This window comes from Danio rerio, chromosome 6 (assembly GCF_049306965.1).
Source record: "Danio rerio strain Tuebingen ecotype United States chromosome 6, GRCz12tu, whole genome shotgun sequence".
NCBI classification, from domain to species: Eukaryota; Metazoa; Chordata; class Actinopteri; order Cypriniformes; family Danionidae; genus Danio; species Danio rerio.
Window position 1 is genome coordinate 41,437,033 of NC_133181.1, and position 17,968 is coordinate 41,455,000.

Genomic DNA, 17,968 nt, shown 5'->3' on the forward strand with positions numbered 1-17,968 from the left:
TAATGTTATTTAAATCTTAGTTTAAAAAGGTTGAAGAGTTTAGTGTTACTGACCGTCAAAATGTATTTTCACATTTCAGTTGAATCACAACATTTATAATATGATGAAGAAGCTTGAAGATCAGCACTCCACCAAACCCTTCATAGTTAAAGGACTAAACAGGTAACATTTGTTTTTTTGAATAATCAAGATCTGTAGTAGATGCAAAGTTTAGACTTGTTATATGATGGCATGGACATACAATCCACACATGCACTAGAAAGATTCATCCTTGCCAAATATCTACACTTTTTCTCTTCAAAAGTTATAAGCAGTAGGAATATCTTTGTAGTTATTGTTAAATAGAGTGAGGGAAGTACCTTTTAAACCCCCACTGATCAATGCAAGCGTTTATAGTTTGCCATATTTATTGGTTTACTGTTGTTCCATCTCAATTGTTTTGCCCACTGTGAAGGTACAGTAGTGCAAAAATTATTTAAAGCACATATGCAAGCTATGTGTACATTATGCATATGGTTTAAAAATGGGCGGTGGACGTGGTTTGCATGTACTGTTTTTGTGACCTAAAAATGTAATCAACTGTAATGCTGGTTTAATAGCAGCTTTTATCCTATTTTGGGTCAAATAAAAGCAACCTTGGTGAACATTAGAAATGTTAACCCCTACCCCAAGGTTTGAGCAGTAGAAATAAATATTGTATGTCCTTAAAAACAGTTAGACATTGTACTTGGGTGCAGTTATTGGTTTGTGGAAAAACATGGTTGATATTTGAAATCAACACACCAGTATATAGCATTGGCTACATCTGACAGATCAAGCTAAAATGTTTACATTTAAACGGGTGTATTAATACAACAACATACATTGTTTATTGGTGTGTGTGGTTTCAAAGAAACAATGACACAACCTTGGTATCTGTTTTCAGGCCTTTCTGCTTTCTATTATCTCTCTATAACTGGAAATAATTTTCAGAACTATCCTGGCTCTTGCCTGATTCTAAATGTTACAGTATGTTTCCAGTAATACACACCGAACAGACAGCTGGCAAATGTTCACAAAATGACTTGTTTTGGTGTTGAAATGTATTTTTTTATGTTTTTCAGTGATAATTGCTTGCTTCATCTTTTGGGTGTTCACACACCTATATTTTGTTTCATTTGGTATGGACCAAATATATATATATATATATATATATATATATATATATATATATATATATATATATATATATATATATATATATATATATATATATATATATATATATATATATAGTCTTAGTTCACTTGGCATTTACACTGTTATTTTGAACACAAAATATAAACACACACAAACACACACACACACACACACACACACACACACACACACAAGCATTTATTATATTTTACAGAACATTCAGAACAATGTTTCACTAAATGTATTTGTATATTCAACAAGTATATTGTATGTATTCAACAAATATGTTGTACAACAAAGCAAATTGAACTGTATATGTTGAACAATATGAACCGTGTTGGGGAAAGTTACTTTAGAAAGTAATGCATTACAATATTGAGTTACTCTACAAAAAGTAACTAGTTACATTACTTGGTTAATTATTTTAGTAAGTAATGCGTTACTTTACTTTTTCAGTAGGCCCACACGAAATCTGCAAGCGCAGAAATTCTCAGATTTTTAGGCCATCATTAAGTCTATGTGTGCAATATTATATTTCACTAATATTATTGTGATATAATAATAGTAATATTAAAACGTTCATATGATTTATTTACAATACAAATAGTGAACTAATATGTTCTGTCTTTTAGTAGACACATTAAATGAGAGACTGTTTACCAAATAAGTAGATCTAATTGGATTTGCATTGTAAACATCAAATAAAAGTAAAAAATGTATTTATTTCATAAATTAAGTTTTTAGTTAAATTAAACTAAATTCTCAGCAGAAATAGCAAAATATTCTGTCTGGTCTTACTTTTTGAGTTACTTTTGCATTTTTTTTAATAGAAGAGCTCTGTAATTAACAATGCACTGTATAACCTACACCTTCATTTACCTTTTAAAAATTACACCAAAAAAACATCCCGTACATATACAGATCATCTACTTTTGTACTATTTGTCTTATTAGTTATGTCACTGTCTGTCAAATTAATCAAAACAAAAAGTAACTTGCATTACTTTTTTTAAAAGTAACTCAGTCCTAATTTTTACTTGGTTTATTCATTTCCTAGAAAAGTATTATTATTGTGTAACTCGCATTACTTCTATTGCGTTACCCCCAAAACTGAATATGAACTTCATATTTCATTTGTACCACACCAGAGTTCATCTGGGAGTAGACTTAGACCAACCTCTGCTTATTTAGTGCACACCATGTATCAGAGGGCAGCATTTATAATTAATCAAATGAACTGCACCGATAGAGCAATTGCACAGTTTGCTTTAATTTATATGAATTTAATTGAGTTTTTAATCAATCCAAATCTGCAAAGGCTGAGCACCTACCTTAATGGGATAGTGCACCCCAAAAATATTAATTTCCTTAAGTGGTTTTACATTTGATGCATTTCTTTATTCTGTTGAACACAAGATATAATCATGAATATTGGACAAATGCAGCCATTGACGTCCAAACAAAAAACACAATGGAGGTCAATGACTTCAGACTATCTTTCTGTGTGTTCATCAGAAGAAAGAAACTGAAATGGGTTTAAAACACGTGGAGGATGAATACACGATGGCTGTGCCTTTTAAATCAATTATTTTTTTATGTTTTGTATTGTCTTTTAATGTTACTTGCTTTACTTTCTTCTAGTTCTAAATCAAAGAAGAGAAAATCTGTTACGATCTCTGCACCGATCCCCTGTAACACCGCCTTCCCTACTGATCATCCGGCTATGAGCAAGCTCAGCATGCCCGACACCCTCGCACACACAGACACACGCATACACACTCCCTCAAAGAGCACAGAAATATCAGAATCCGAGTCAGACTCTTTTGACAGTGAACCCAACACCCCCAAACGGCAGTCTTTGTGTTCAGTTCGTTCTGATGGAGCCAGCGAAAACACATCTGGGAGTACCACTGATGAGACCGTACAAGCAAACGGTCAGGAACATCAAGATTCAGTGTCTGTTGAGCGCCAGGAAGAGGAGGAATCTAAATTATCACAAGCAGCATCATCAGAGGACGCCCATAATGCATCAACAGATGGAGACGATCAGACTAAACTTTTATCGGCCGATGAGGACAAACCTGCACCCATCCCCACTCCTCGAAGATCCAGCACATCAAAGAAGGATGAAGGAGAGACAAATGAAAATACAAAAGGATCCAGTGAAGATGTGAAGGAACAAAAGACGGAGTATGAAAATCCTCCAGGTTTCCTCTATAAGGTAGAGTCCCTTAAAGGCATAATTCAACCGAAAATGAAATGGGTTACCATTTATTTATGAGTTTCTATCTTCTATTGAACACAAAAGAACATACTTTGAAGAATGTCAGAAAGTAAGCATTAAAATTCATTGGAAAAATAACCACTGTAGAGTTCAATAGCTACTGGTTTTCAATATTCTTAAAGTCATCTGAATAAGTCATGACAGAAATCCAAAATCAAACAAAAAGCTCGGGGAAGCTTAAATAATGTGTCAGTGCTCTTTGGACAAGGGATTCAAACAGCAAAAATTGGTCCAAGACACTCGAAAAATGTGGAAAAAATATTAAAAAGCCTTTATTGACATGACTAATCCTTAAAAAACCAATGCGTTTCGGCAAAGTGAAACATGTAGGTGTTTTTAAGGATTTTAAAGCATTTTTCGAGTGCCTTGGACTGAGTTTTGCTGTTAAGTCATGACAGAACTTTTGTCTGTTGACAACTCTCCTGTAAGATTGATTTGTGTCGTTGATGTTTTTGTTTCGATTATTTTTCAGGCTGTTGCTCTGAAGAGTCAAGACTCAGATGAAGGTGTGCTGCTTCTGTTTGAAAAGGGAGATCTGATCCTTACGTTTGTAGATGATGAAGAAGAAAAGGTATGCAGATATATATACCTAAATATATATATATATATATATATGCGCGCGTGAAGATCCCCTGTGCGCTCGCGAGCTGTAGTTTTCTCGCGTGTAGACCTGTAATCTGCTCACGGTTCACTTCTCCTCGCGCGCAAACATCACCGCTGCACCTTAGCAACCACCTAGAACGCTCTAGCAGCCACCTTGCAACGCCTTAGCAACCACTCAGAACACCCTAGCAACCATCTAGCAATGCCTGAGAAACCACTCAGAACACCCTAGCAACACCTTAGCAATCATTTAACACTCTAGCAACCATCTATCAATGCCTTAGTAACTGCCTAGCATCCACTCAACACCATAGCAAGCCCCTAGCAACAATTCAGAACACTCTAGCAACCATCTAGTTATGCTTTAGTAACTGCCTAGCAACCACTCAGAACACCTAAACATCCACCTAGCAACACTTTAGCAACCACTCGGAACACCATAGCAACAACCTAGCAATCACTCAGAACAGCCAAGCAACTGCATAACACCTAAGCAATGACCGAGAACATCCTAGCAATGTTTTAGCAACCACTCAGAACCCCATAGCAACTGTCTAGCAACCATTCAGAACACCCTAGCAACCACCTAGCAACACCTTAGGAACCACTTAGAACAGCCTAGCAATGCCTTAGCAACTGCCTAGCAACCATTCAGAACACTCTAGCAACTGCCTAGCACCACCTTGGCAACCATTTAGAACACCCTAGCAACCGCCTTGCAAGAAAGATGTCAATCCAGAATAGAAACATGCTAAAATGTTTCAAATTTCTTAATGTCTTAAAATATTTTAACTTTTAAACCTACTTCAAACTTTCAGACTCGGCTTTCTCAAACCACCAGAATGTTTGTCTAAGAACTTTACTTGTTATATTAACTGTGGACAATAGTAAACAGTCCCATTGCTTATCCTCAGTAGGTTGTATTGTCAGTAGTAAACATGATGTTATTACGAGAATTATTAGCAGAAATGTAATTATTGAGTGAACTAACCCTTTAATGTGTTAATTTAATAAAACAGCCTGAAACCTGTTAGCACCATTAAACAGTCCTGTAATATTGTGTTTCAGCCTGACGGCTTTGTGTGGGGAGTGAGAGAGCAGGACTGGATCCAGTACAAGGATCTGACTCTTCTCTCCGGCATCGTGGAGGAGTCTGAGATCGAGCGCATCACCTCATGAAGGGCGCCATGTGAACCCAAAGCCCCTTCAGTGCCTGTGGAGTGTCCTCATGACTGGATGTTGTAATATGAACTCTGTCTGCACTGTGCTCTAGACTTGAAAGACACTCTTGTCTTGTCATTTGTTGTCTTTACAAACTTCCTGTTGCGGACTCGACCCTGCAGACAGTCTTAGTCCTTTATTTTCAGATCTTCTCTGACTTTTATAGATCCTAATAACAATCACTAGATTTACACATCATTTATCATTTGTCACTGTTTAATACTTATGAACGTTCCAGTATATTGTGTACAAAAAATATATATTTTTAAACATTTTCAAGTGGTGAATATTAATACAGTTTCTGTTGAATTAGCATCTTGTGGCTCTATGTGTGTCTTGTAATGTTTACCGTCTGTTGTTTCTCATAAAACTCAGTGTTAAAGGTTGACTACCAAGCTTGTGACAATGTTTACAGGACCAAAAAAAGTTTCTGATGTTCACTGTGAAGCAGTTTTCTAATATGAACAGAGAATATCTGTTCTTTTTCTACAATAAAGTTAAAAGCTGAAAAAAGTGGGAAAATTCCAGTACATCCTTTAATAGCATTGAACATTCACTGCTACACTCACAAAAGTGATGTCTGAAAAATTGTTGCAAACAATTTATAAATGTTGAATTTAAACAAACTTGTCAAAATTTATCAGTTTAAATGCAGCGCAAATAAATTGTTTACAACCACTCAACTTAAAAAAATTAAGTAAATCCAAGGACTGATCCTTGAATAATTGTTTTCAGTGTAGTAAACGTACTTACTTTTCTTACTGATACTAAAATACAGCTCTGGGAAAGAATTAATTTTCTGAATTGACCATTACAGCATTTTGAATAAATTGTTAATTTGCGTTTTATTCTATAAACTATGAGAAGAGTCTTCAGTTTTTTAGAAGTTAAATTATAATGTAGATAGGCCAAAAGTCAATATATAAAAAAAGGATTGTGTAGTTTCTACCCCAGAGCTACATTCAGTTTTAGTTTTATATTTATTTATTTATTTGTAATGTGTTTTTTTTTTTTTTTTTTTTACCTCCTAAACTCTGAGACTCAGTACCGGGTCTGTGATGTCATTTACTTCTACATTCTTTCAATTTTAAAGCTCCATACTGCCCCCCCCCCCCCCCCTAAGTGGTTAACCTCTTAAAAATAGAAGCTATTTTGGGGTTTCCGCCAGGATTTTGCCAACCCAAGTTCAAAAGCTTCCTAAATCCACATGCAGAGGTGTAAATGCAAATGTTTGGTATCATTTTAAAGAAAACCCTTTGAGTTTTTATAAAACACTGTTGAAAGTGATTAAAATAATTGTATATGTTGTCTGTGTCATAATAAATACCTCAAAAAAAGAGGCATTGCTGAGTTGCTGTAATTAATTAAGTTGGTCAGAAATCAGTTGATCAGTAATCAGAAAAAAGAAAAAAATTCTCTATATAATAATCTATGCAAAAGATATTCTTTTCCAACTGATGAAAGAACTTAAAGAAAATTATTCTGATCATCAAGGCGGCATTTACTAAATGTAAAAAAAAAAGTTAAATTGTTAAATATTTACCACAATTTTAAATAACTGCTTTGTTATTGTATGTATTTTCAAATGAAGTTATTACTCCAGTCATCATTGCTTTTATTACTATTACCAACAACAATAATATTAATAAAATAATAATAATTAAAATAAGAGTGATTTCTGAAGGATCATGTTACTGAAGACAGGAGTAATGACGCTGAAAATTCATCTTTAAATCACTGGAATAAATGATTAAATGAAAAACTACTTTTGAACAGTTATTTTACAGTGACATAACATTTTACTATTTGTACTGTATTTTTGATGAAATAAATGCAGCCTTGGTGAGCAGGAGAAGCTCTTTTTAAAACATTTTAAAATCCTACTGACCCCAAACTTTTGAGCGGTAGTGTATATGATAAAATAAATTAGAGTCTTATAACAAATGTACATCATTTTATTGTGGTAATATGCTAAGAATCTGCCATTTTCATTGTTAGTGACAAAATATTATGTATGAATTAGATATCACAAAATGTCAGAACTAGAAGGCAAAATGTCATGTTAGGAAATGTCAGAATATACCTGGTAAAATGTTACAAAATGTTGTCAGTCAAAACTAAAAGTTTCCAGGAAAATGCAATGCAACAGTGTTATGTCAGAACTAGATTTATACCCAGCAAAATGTGTTACAAAATTGTATTTTAGAAGTTTTGGTGACATCTAGTGTATAAAAGAGGAATTTATACACCATTTAGACACTATTCACAAAATGTGAATACAAAATGATGAATATATTAGGTAAGATATTTTGAAGAATGTTTGTAACAGCATTGGCTTCATTCGTTTGAAAATGCTGGCAGCAAATCTCACATGGCTGCCCACTGAAGCAGTGCTGCTTCTGATCAGTACCTGGAGACCACATAGGAAAGCTAGGTTGCTGCCAGAAGTGGTGTTAGTGAGGCCAACCGGGGGCGCTCAACCTGTCGTCTGTGTGAGTCTAAACGCCCCAGTATAGTGAAGGGGACTCGATACTGCTCACTTTCAGATGAGATGTTAAACCGAGGTCCTGACTCTTCGTGGTCATTAAAAAATCCCAGAATGTCCTGTGAAAAAGAGTAGGTGGTATCCTGCCCCGGATCCGGCATGTTACGTTACCCGAGGATAGAGAGGATGTCGCGCACGAAAGTGGAGAGTAGGTGGGGGTTCGGTGTGGCGACTATGGTGGTTGGTGCGGTGGATGGCCAGGGGTGTCGCGGACGAAAGTGAAAGTAAACAGTGGACGATTGAGAAGGGGGATCGGTAAAATGAGGTTCCGGATCCGGCATGTTCCGGCACAAATTAAGCCCTGGTTGACTTACGAAATAATAATAATAATAATAATTAATGATTCCTTACATTTATATATCACTTTTCTGGATACTGAAAGCATGTTACACATTTTTTGGGGGGAATCTCTTCATTCACTATCAGTGTGCACTGTGCAGCATCCACCCTGGATGTTTCTTGCTAGGCGTTTGCTAATAGAGGAATTTATACACCGTTTTGCACACTCATGCACATTCAAACATTTATAAAGTAAACATTAAAATGTAAAAGCAAAAAGAAGTAACTCACATGTTTGGAATAACTTGAGCGTGAGTAAATGACGGCCGCATATTTTCTCTTCCACACCCGCAGGCGTCGCTGTTCTCTGTCAAAAAGACGCATGATTTCACTTTTGCTCCTGAGCTGAACCTCTGCGAAGAGCAACAAACACCCCACACGACGCATTATGGAGCAGTAAATGACGGTAGATGTGGATTGATCGACTGAGGCGGACTCTCTCTTCTTTATAAAGCCCCAGTGAATGACATTTCTCCACTAGTGGCGATAACAACTACAGCTGGATTTCACCGCTGTCTCCAGGTCAAACGCGCGGATTCCCCACAACAACTATTTTTAGCATCTGGATAGTTCTTTGTTGTTTGAAGAGTATTTTCCTTGTTCATTCAGGTGGATCTGACGACAGGAATGGCGTTCAATAAGACGTATATTCGCGTGGGCTACTCGTGTATGGGGATGCTGGTGGGCTTTTCGGCGTTTCTGGTGTGGAACATCGCTTACAAACAGCCGTGGACCGCCGCGATGGGAGGATTATCAGGTAAATTCCTTGGCTGTGTCTCAAGGTGAACTAACCAACTTAACATAGACAGCATTGGTGGGCATCACTGACCAACTCGGAAAGAGCCTGTGATGTGTTGTGTTGGCAAATCCCAATTTTAGGACAAAAATGTTAACATGGATTTGAATGTTTTGGTGTAGATTTTAAAGAAATAGTTCTCCATAAAAAGAAAATATAATCTTTCTTTAATTTCTTTGAACACAAAAGAAGATTTTTTCAAGAAAGCTGAAAATCTCTAACTAGAAAAACAAATACTATGGAAGTCAATAGTTACAGGTTTTCAGCATTCTTCAAAATATCTTCTTTTGTGGTTAACAGAGAAAATAATTCATAAAGGTTTTAAAGAAGTAAAAGATGATTTATTTATGACAACATTTTAATTTTTAGGTGAATTATCTATTTAAGTAACTTGCAAAAAATTACATTTTTGATAGAAAGTTTTGCCTATTTAATTATAGGCAGAAGTAAAATGTAATTTTAGTATTCAAGCGAAAAACATGGCAAACAACAATCAAAAACAAAATAAAAGCTTTGAGGAATTTTGTCCAGAACAGTGTTTTTTTCCTTAAACGTTTAGTTTCTTAGTGCACTTTGATCCGTCACTGTGCTCGAGGTCTTTGAGTTGGTGTTGTGCAAGAGAATCATAAAGGAATGTCTTGATTTTGCTGATCTTTTTGTGTGTTTAGTTATTGGATGTTTGACAGCCAAAATGACCTTTAACTGTTTAAACAGGGTTAAGATTAACAATTAGGTTAAATTTGAATTAAAACTGGGCATATTTTAGTTGCTGCATTAAATCACCTTTAATCTTTTTGCATTTTAAAGTGGATCAAAGACTAAAATAAACATTTTTTAAAGCATACAAAAACTTTTAGTAGAGCTTTATATTATTTTTTCCCCTGTGTCAGTAGTTAGTCATAAATTGATTTATTATGGCCATCTTCATTTCTTCAGTGATTTACATACGATACCCACTGAAATGTAAATTATAATAGATTACATACACTCACCGGCCACGTTATTAGGTACACCTTACTAGTACCCTTTTGCCTTCAGAACTGTTTTAATCCTTCGTGGCATAGATTCAACAAGGTACTGGAAACATTTCTCTGAGATTTTGGTCCATATTGACATGTCAGCATCACACAGTTTCTGCAGATTTGTCAGCTGCACATCCATGTTACGAATCTCCCATTCAACCACATCCCAAAGGTGCTCTATTGGATTGATATCTGGTGGCTGTGGAAGCCATTTGAGTACAGTGAACTCATTGTCAAGTTCAAGAAACCAGTCTGAGATGATTCATGCTATATGACATGGCACATTATTCAGCTGGAGTTAGACGTTAAATGTTTTCCTGTATTAGACGATTCTCTGTAAACCCTAGAGATCATGGTTGTGCGTGAAAATCCCAGCAGATCAGCAGTTTCTAAAATACTCAGACCAGCCCGTCTGGCACCAACAACCATGCCTCGTGCAAAGTCACTTAAATCACTTTTCTTCCCCATTCTGGTGCTCGGTTTGAACTGCAGCGGATCGTCTTTGACCATGTCTACATGACTAAATGCATTGAGATGCTGCCTTGTGATTGGCTAATTAGAAATTTGTGTTAACGAGCTGTAGGTGTACCTAATAAAGTGGCCGTTGAGTATGTAAAAATCTTTTCATGCATATTTAAAGAAATAATCATATAAAAAGACATTTTACAAGGTCACAGCACAGCCACAAAATCCTCATTCTTTAGCATTTAACATTGTTAAACCACTTGCCACCATCTGTCAAACCACTGATTTTGGCCACTGATTTCAAAATAAGTATTATAATGTATTCATTCACATGAATGCATGTTATTCTGTATTTACATGAATACATGTTACTCTGAAGGAGAAAGGAATATTGTTTAACCCATACTTTGACATTAAAATAGATACTTTAAATCACTTTTGCACACACCAAAGTGTACAAATACTCTCCATTTATAAGATTACAAAAATACCTGTAAAGTAAATACACCGGAATCACACACAGCTTTGCAGTCACTGTTTGAAATTTCACATGAGTTTATTGTATTACTTCTGACTATAGTAAACGTCCTACCCACCATCACCGCAGTGTTTAATATGGAAGTATGGTAATGTTGGTTAGGGAGTTTCTGCTGTGTTGTGTAATATCACAGAATGCTCTTCTGCAAATCTAGCAGAGCTGAGAGAATATAATAGTGCTGTCACACAGAAACCCAGTAGTTTTCATGCATGTGAGAATGACAAAGCAGTAATGAGTGCCGAGTCAGAGATGTGTTTGCTTATTGTGTGTTTTTTTTTTTCAGGAGTTTTGGCATTATGGGCTCTGGTCACACACATCATGTACATCCAGGACTACTGGAGAACATGGTTAAAGGGCCTGAAGTTCTTCATGGCCATGGGTGTCATTTTCTCGGTGCTGTCCATCGTCGCGTTCATCTCTTTCCTCTGTGTCGCCATCTCACGCCAACAGTGTAAGTACAGATGCAATCACTCCCATATCTCTTGAACAGAGATAGATGCGAACAAGGGTATTGAGGTTACCTGAAGCTAAAACATAAATATTGAACATTATATACACTTAAGGTCAGAATTAATATAATTTCCTCCTGTTAAATTTAAAATGTTTAATGTTTCCCCCAATTTCTGTTGAACAGAGAGAAGTTTTTTCTTCAACACATTTTAAACATAATAACTTATTTCTAATAGCAAATAATATTTACTAGATAGTTTTCAAGATACTAGTATTAAAAGCTTAAAGTGCATTTTAAAGATTTAACTAGTTTAATTAGGTTAACTAGGTGGTGATTAGGCAGGTCATTGTAAAATGATAGTTTGTTCCGTAAACAATCAAAAAAATTCTTATGAGGGCTAATAATATTGACCTTAAAATGTTTTTTCTAAACTGCTTTTATTTTAGCTGAAATAAAAGCAGATAAGACTTTCTCCAGAAGAAAAAATATTATTGAAAATCCTTTCTCTGTTACACTTCATTTGGGAAATATTCGAAAAAGAATATTCACAGGAGGGCAAATAATTTTTACTATATATAAGCAAATAAGACTTTCTTCAGAAGAAAAAATATGATCAGACATATACTGTGAGACTTTTCTTACATCATTTGGAAAATATTTTAAAAAGAATTTTTTTTAAAAATCTAAGGGGGGCTAATAATTCTGACTTCAACTGTGTGTATTTTTTCTCGGTGCTGTCTATTGTTACGTTTTTATAAAAAACGAATGAAATTATATTACTAGTTTTATTATAATTTAATAGTATTAAATTGTAAATTTTTGATAAAAACAGTAACTTCAATGATGCAAAACTTTATAGTGCTAAAATAACGCAAGCTAAAAAAAACTACATTTATTGCAATAAACCCTGTAATGCAAATATACCTCGTTTTTAATAATGAATAAATTCAGGGTGATTTTAGAGCATCTCCAGGTTCAATTCTTTTGTAATAATTTTGTATATTACACACCTTTTTGTCAGGTGTTACACACCAATGTTTGTCAGTCTTAATTTGAGACGACTCATCATTTCATATTGCTAAAAATTGCTCCTTTACACAAATGCAAAAATTGGCTCTTGTGTTTACCCTATTTTTTTCAGATATTTCCTAAGTTGTTTAACAACAAGTTTTTTTTTTCAAATAGTTCTAAAACAGTTTTAATATTGAATGTCTTCTGTCTTTGCCTTTGATAACAGTGCATATTTTACAAGCTTGCAAGACACCATAAATCTTTACATTAGATGTCACTCAGGCTATTGTCTATTGGAAGGAATGTGTCAACAGAGCTGCCATTTTAGTACAGGGTAGCGCCCCTTTGAAATGAATGTGGGACCCATGTGCAGTGGACGACTGGCCATCCAGAGCCAGAGATATATGCACATATATACATATATCTATATCTATCTTTTCCCAGAGGTCAGTATGCAAATATTTTATCTAAATGACTAAAATGATAATTTTACATCACTTTTCTGCATTGATGGATCAGTGACAGCACGGGCATTGCAAAGAGCAAGTGTTTGTGTACATGGAATGTATTATGCTCCCTCCCTGTTAAATTAGATCTAATCCTTGTCTTGAAAAACACCTCCACTCCTGCTTTCACTTAATGTTAACGGAGGGAGCAGTTCGTTAGTGAATGAATCCCTGTTATGAACGACTCGTTCACTTAAGCGACAATAAGTTTCTAGCACCGCAGCATCTTTTTGTCCTATTTCATTTACATTTTTTGCTGATTTTACTCAACAAAAATCGCATAAACCTAGTATTTAGGCAGTAAGAGACTTTATTATTATCAATACTCGTTTAGCACAAAAGTTTAATATTCAAAATCTTTAAAAAAACAAAATGGTGCCTATGAAATGTTCTGCCTATGTACTTTGTTTGCTCATTACAACACCCGTACACAGCACTAAACTCCAACATCTTCACACTGGCTTTAGTCTTTACTAGTGCAATTGAATGACGTTTGTCCTGGGAGCACTGTACAAATGTGGCGGCGCTATTGACACATGCTCAGGGTCCGTATGCGATATCTAGTGTATATATCTATGGCAAGATACTAGTACACATTAGACTATCATAATACCTCAAAAACTACATTTTGATTTCACTGGGACTATTCCTGTTTTTTCTATTTTTAAATTTTAGCCAAACTGAAAGAAATAACTCTCCAGAATCAAAAATATATAAGGAAATACTGTAAAAAAAAAAATGTTTAACAATTGCTCTGTTAAACATCACATGGGAAATATGTTTAAAAAAACTATGTGAAATCTTGTGAAATTGTAGTTTTGTCTTCAACTATGTGACGTGTTTTGAAGAAAGTGCTGTTTTTTTGTGTCCGCAGCGCTCACAGATCCCACCAGTCTGTACCTGTCATGTGTGTGGAGCTTCATGAGCTTGAAGTGGTCCTTCCTGTTGACCCTTTACTCGCATCGATATCGCAAAGAGTTCGCAGACATCTCCATCCTCAATGACTTTTAAACACACAGCAGCACACTAGTGTCCACAGGTAAACAATCACAAACATACCACATGTGCTCGGCTGTTAGCGTGCAGACTGGAGCAGAAACACTCAACGAGGAGAGTCTGAAAGTAGGATATCAGTAGCAGATCATTCTCTCTTTCTACACTCGTCTGTCCAGCGCTCTTAAGTTTTAAATCTGGACTTTTTAAACTCTATGATCAATGTCAGTCTTTCTGAGCCTTTTTACATTGAATGAGATGTTAAGAAGAGTTTCTGTCTTTCTCCAAGCTGCTGTTTTCTTCTTGTCTTGAATGTTTTTCCTTCTGCTGTTTCATTATGAGATACGAGTGACAGTTTTTAATTGAGCTGGAGAATGTCACACGTTCTCCTGCTACCGCACAGATGTCTGGTGTTTTTTTTAAAATAAGCACTTTAATGTCCTTTAGTAAGTGGTTTAACCATCACAAACGCTGTTCCTTTGGGAATCTTGAGGCTTTATAGGTGAAGGATGTGCTGTTTGGAAAGGTTATGGTTCTTTGTTCATGGATTGAATGATTTTTGTAGCGTATGTTTCCACAAGACAAACAGGGTTTTTCATATTGAACATCAAATGTCTGTCAGCTGCGCTCAGACATTAATGCACGAGTTTGTTGTTCTATAACTTTGAGCTTTCTTTTTTTTACATAATTACGCAAAAACATTGTATTATACTGTTTAGAATGGGTTTTTTTTGCTTTCGCCTCAACTTATGTGAACAAATCCATTATATTGTATTACAAAATCAATATCTTTATGTATGTGTGAGTGGCCCATTAATAAAATAACCTGTTATTATGTCCTTATTCTGTGTGGGACATCAGCTTCTTTGAAACTCAATAAAGAAAGTTAAAATCATTGACAATAAAAGATATGGACGTAGTATCTGTGACGTCACCCATAGGTTTCTGAAGTCTGCAAATAAAGCTACAAGTGGGCGTGGCCAACCGTCGCCATTTTGATCGCACGTCATTGCACCAACCGGGAGTAACCAAAAATGGGCAAAGAGGCGGAGTGTGAGCAAAGCTACAGACGGCTGCTAGCATTTTGATTAGACTGGCTCTTCTTTGGGAGAAACACTTAATACTTCATAACCTGCGACTCGTTTGTGTTCTGACCACATGTGCTTGGTTGTATACTATATTAATAAAGTGTTTAGACTTTTATAAACACTGCTGTAATACATTGAGCCACTAAACATTCTTCTACAAGAGGAAAACGCAAATTACTCTATACTCTTTGTTAGTAAATGCAAGGCTGTTTATGAAATCCAGGCATAACACGTTTCAAATGACTATTCTAGAGCCTACAGCAGGGTCGGAGTGGGACTCCCTTTTCAGCCCTGGAGTTTCAAGCAGACCGGCCCACCTCAGTTCACGACTGACTATATTAAAATAAGGTAATTTCCAATTTATTTTCTAATGACACTATCACATCTTTTTCAAGAAAACAGCTCCTTTAGAACTTCAAACGTTCAACAACCTTACAGTTTTATATGTCTTAACGATAAAAATGACAAAAAAAAAAAACTATTCAGGTGAGGATCGAACACGGATCGTTGACGTCGTAACGCAACGTGCTGACCACTGGACCACAATGACGCTGTTACAGTTGTGTGGCCGGAATAATAATTACATCATCATCACCATGCAGGCTGCATTTTGCTTATGGGGCTGTGAGACAATAAATAAGAAGAGCGGAGCTGCGGCAAAATAATGAATAAAAAGAGTGAGGCTATGGTCAGAGAAATAAATAAATGGAAAAAAAAGTGCGACTGCTGAGAGTGCAAGCAGCTAGAAACACCGGCCCTCGCGGTTAAAAAACGGACCAGCCCACAGGGAAACTCTCCCGGTCCTTCCGATTGGCCTATCCGGGCCTGGCCTACAGCTAATCAATCTGTCAGATTCTGGAATGCATTACTGGTCAAAAGAAAAATACAAATCATAAACCATCTTAAATAAAACAAATACATTTATAGATATGGTATATAATTTCATTCACATGCGAAATGGAAGCTAATTGAATGGTTTGTGAACACAATGAAGTGCACACAGCATGCCTTGTTTTCTAATAATTGTAAGAAATAATTCCAAAAGGCAATTGATTGTGTAAAGCCACATACAACAGCACAAGAATATGATGTATATGTCGAGTTCAGCGGCTGAGGTGACGTGAAGGCAACCAGCGAGACTTAGCTGTCACTCAAGTGACCTTGCCCTTAATTATGCAAACTTAATATAAACGAAACGGATGAGTTATAAAAGAATTTACCCCCCTCACAGTTGTCATGAAGTGTAATATTAGCTTTATGCACAAAATCGGGTTGTTGTTTTTTGTACCAGGCTGTAAACATCTTTTCTTCTGCTGTAAAGTTGCCCATTTTAACATTTAGGATCAATAGAAATTTGCTCCATTATGGAGCCAGGACTAGCGGAGTTTTGATGAATTGCAGTTTCAGTTACTTCCATGTTGGCTTCACAAGAGAGAGTGAAATTATGCAGCTTGGTTAAAATACAGCTTTATTTTTATTTAAAAAACAAAACAAAATCAGACAAAAAGCTTTGTGTAATGTTACAGCAATTTGGTAATAAAAAAAAGACAGCATTCTCAGAAATGCAGAATCGGCTAGCTTTGCAAGCGGACAGCAAATCTCATTTTTAATGCTTGCTCTATAAATAGCTCACATTCTAGTATAGCTGCCTTACATATTCATTAAAGGGGATAATTATCCTGTATTAAGAGTAAAATGTCTCAGTATGTTTTTCTTTTAAAAGTGATCAAATAAAGTGCAATTTCAGATGTTTTCATAGTTTCAAATGGAATTTTAAAATGGCAGAAGACTATTGGTCATTTCCTAGACAGATGCTGATAACTGTAGGTGTTTTTGAGTTTATGAGGAAAAGCTTACTCTGCTATTTAAACAGTTGGGGTGCAAATCTATTCAACAGTAAAAACATTAACATCATTTATGATGTTAATAATAAATTTGTTAGTAATAAACTAGACTGCAGTTCTGCACAAGAGGATTGGCCAGAGGAGAAATAATTGTCCCCAACTGAATGTGGTTTCTCTAAAGGTTTTTTCCTTCACTTTTGTCAATTGGTGGTTTTGTTTCTCGCCACTGTTACCACTGGCTTGCTTGGTTCGGGACTTGTGGAGCTGTGCATCAATGGTTTTCCTCCTCAGTGTTTGGACTTTCAGCAGTGAAAACTAAAACACTTAACTAAACTGAACTTCAACTCTGAAAACTAGACTGACACAGATTCTGTTTACTACAACTTTTTATGTTAAGCTGCCTTGACACAATCTACATTGTAAAAGCGCTAGAGAAATAATGATGAATTGAATATTAATATATTCTAAAAAAATAGAAAATGTATTTGAAAAAATATATTATGTAATTACAATTTAATTTATTCCCATGTTCTTTCATGGTTATTATTCCAGTGTTCAGCGTCACCTGATCGTTTAGAAATATGATTTGATACTTAAGAAACGTGAATTACTGTGAATGTTTTCTGAAAACTATGCTGCATATCTGCCAGATTATTTAGTTAACAGACAGCTTAAAAACCAGCAAAGATTTCACATTTTACGTTTTTCTTGTTGTTGTTTTTTCAACAAACAAAATAAAGGACTGAACCAAACCTTTAAAAAGCAGTGTCTACCAAATTTGTTCCACTAAACAGTCAAATATCCTGAACAAGAACCTTTAAAACTCATTTCTCATACATGTTCATTTCCTGTTTGTACTATGCTAGTTTGATTTGTCTGTCATGTGCAAGCTAATGTTAAGTAAAAAAAAAAAAACCTCAGAAATGACTCAGCATTTGAGTGAAGCATTCGTGTGATTAGAGAAGTGCTCTTTTTTTGGATTGTGTCCTGCATTTCCTTCAGCTTACAGCAGATTATTGATCAGCTTCTGCTTTGAAAGGAAAAGGTTCTTCTAGTAAAGGAAACTGTCGAATGGGTTTCATCG

At 35.5% G+C, this 17,968-nt stretch overlaps 3 protein-coding genes across 21 annotated transcripts in view; 2 read left to right on the forward strand and 1 right to left on the reverse strand.

Moving 5' to 3' along the window:
- bin2b (bridging integrator 2b) overlaps positions 1-5,601 on the forward strand; it is a 13,186-nt gene extending 7,585 nt beyond the window's left edge. For all 5 annotated transcript variants that reach the window (NM_199796.1, XM_005166011.6, XM_073952604.1 and 2 more), the window contains 4 exon segments: positions 80-162; positions 2,820-3,399; positions 3,935-4,033; positions 5,134-5,601. In NM_199796.1, coding sequence (NP_956090.1) covers positions 80-162; positions 2,820-3,399; positions 3,935-4,033; positions 5,134-5,244 — 873 coding nt within the window. In that variant the 3' untranslated portion in view covers positions 5,245-5,601.
- Positions 5,602-8,582: 2,981 nt separating this feature from the next.
- slc48a1b (solute carrier family 48 member 1b) lies at positions 8,583-14,795 on the forward strand. The gene is given in 4 exon segments (NM_200006.1): positions 8,583-8,692; positions 8,780-8,927; positions 11,275-11,442; positions 13,834-14,795. Coding segments are annotated over 3 exon segments (435 nt in total). The 5' UTR covers positions 8,583-8,692; positions 8,780-8,797; the 3' UTR covers positions 13,971-14,795.
- Positions 14,796-16,491: 1,696 nt separating this feature from the next.
- Positions 16,492-17,968, reverse strand: part of hdac7b (histone deacetylase 7b) — a 27,019-nt gene continuing 25,542 nt past the window's right edge. For all 15 annotated transcript variants that reach the window (XR_012408072.1, XR_012408073.1, XR_002459098.3 and 12 more), the window contains one exon: positions 16,492-17,968. This exon is cut by the window's right edge and continues 24 nt beyond it. Coding sequence is in view for 8 of the 15 variants with exons in the window: in XM_017356649.4 (XP_017212138.1) it covers positions 17,905-17,968 (64 nt within the window). In the remaining 7 variants the exon portion in view is untranslated.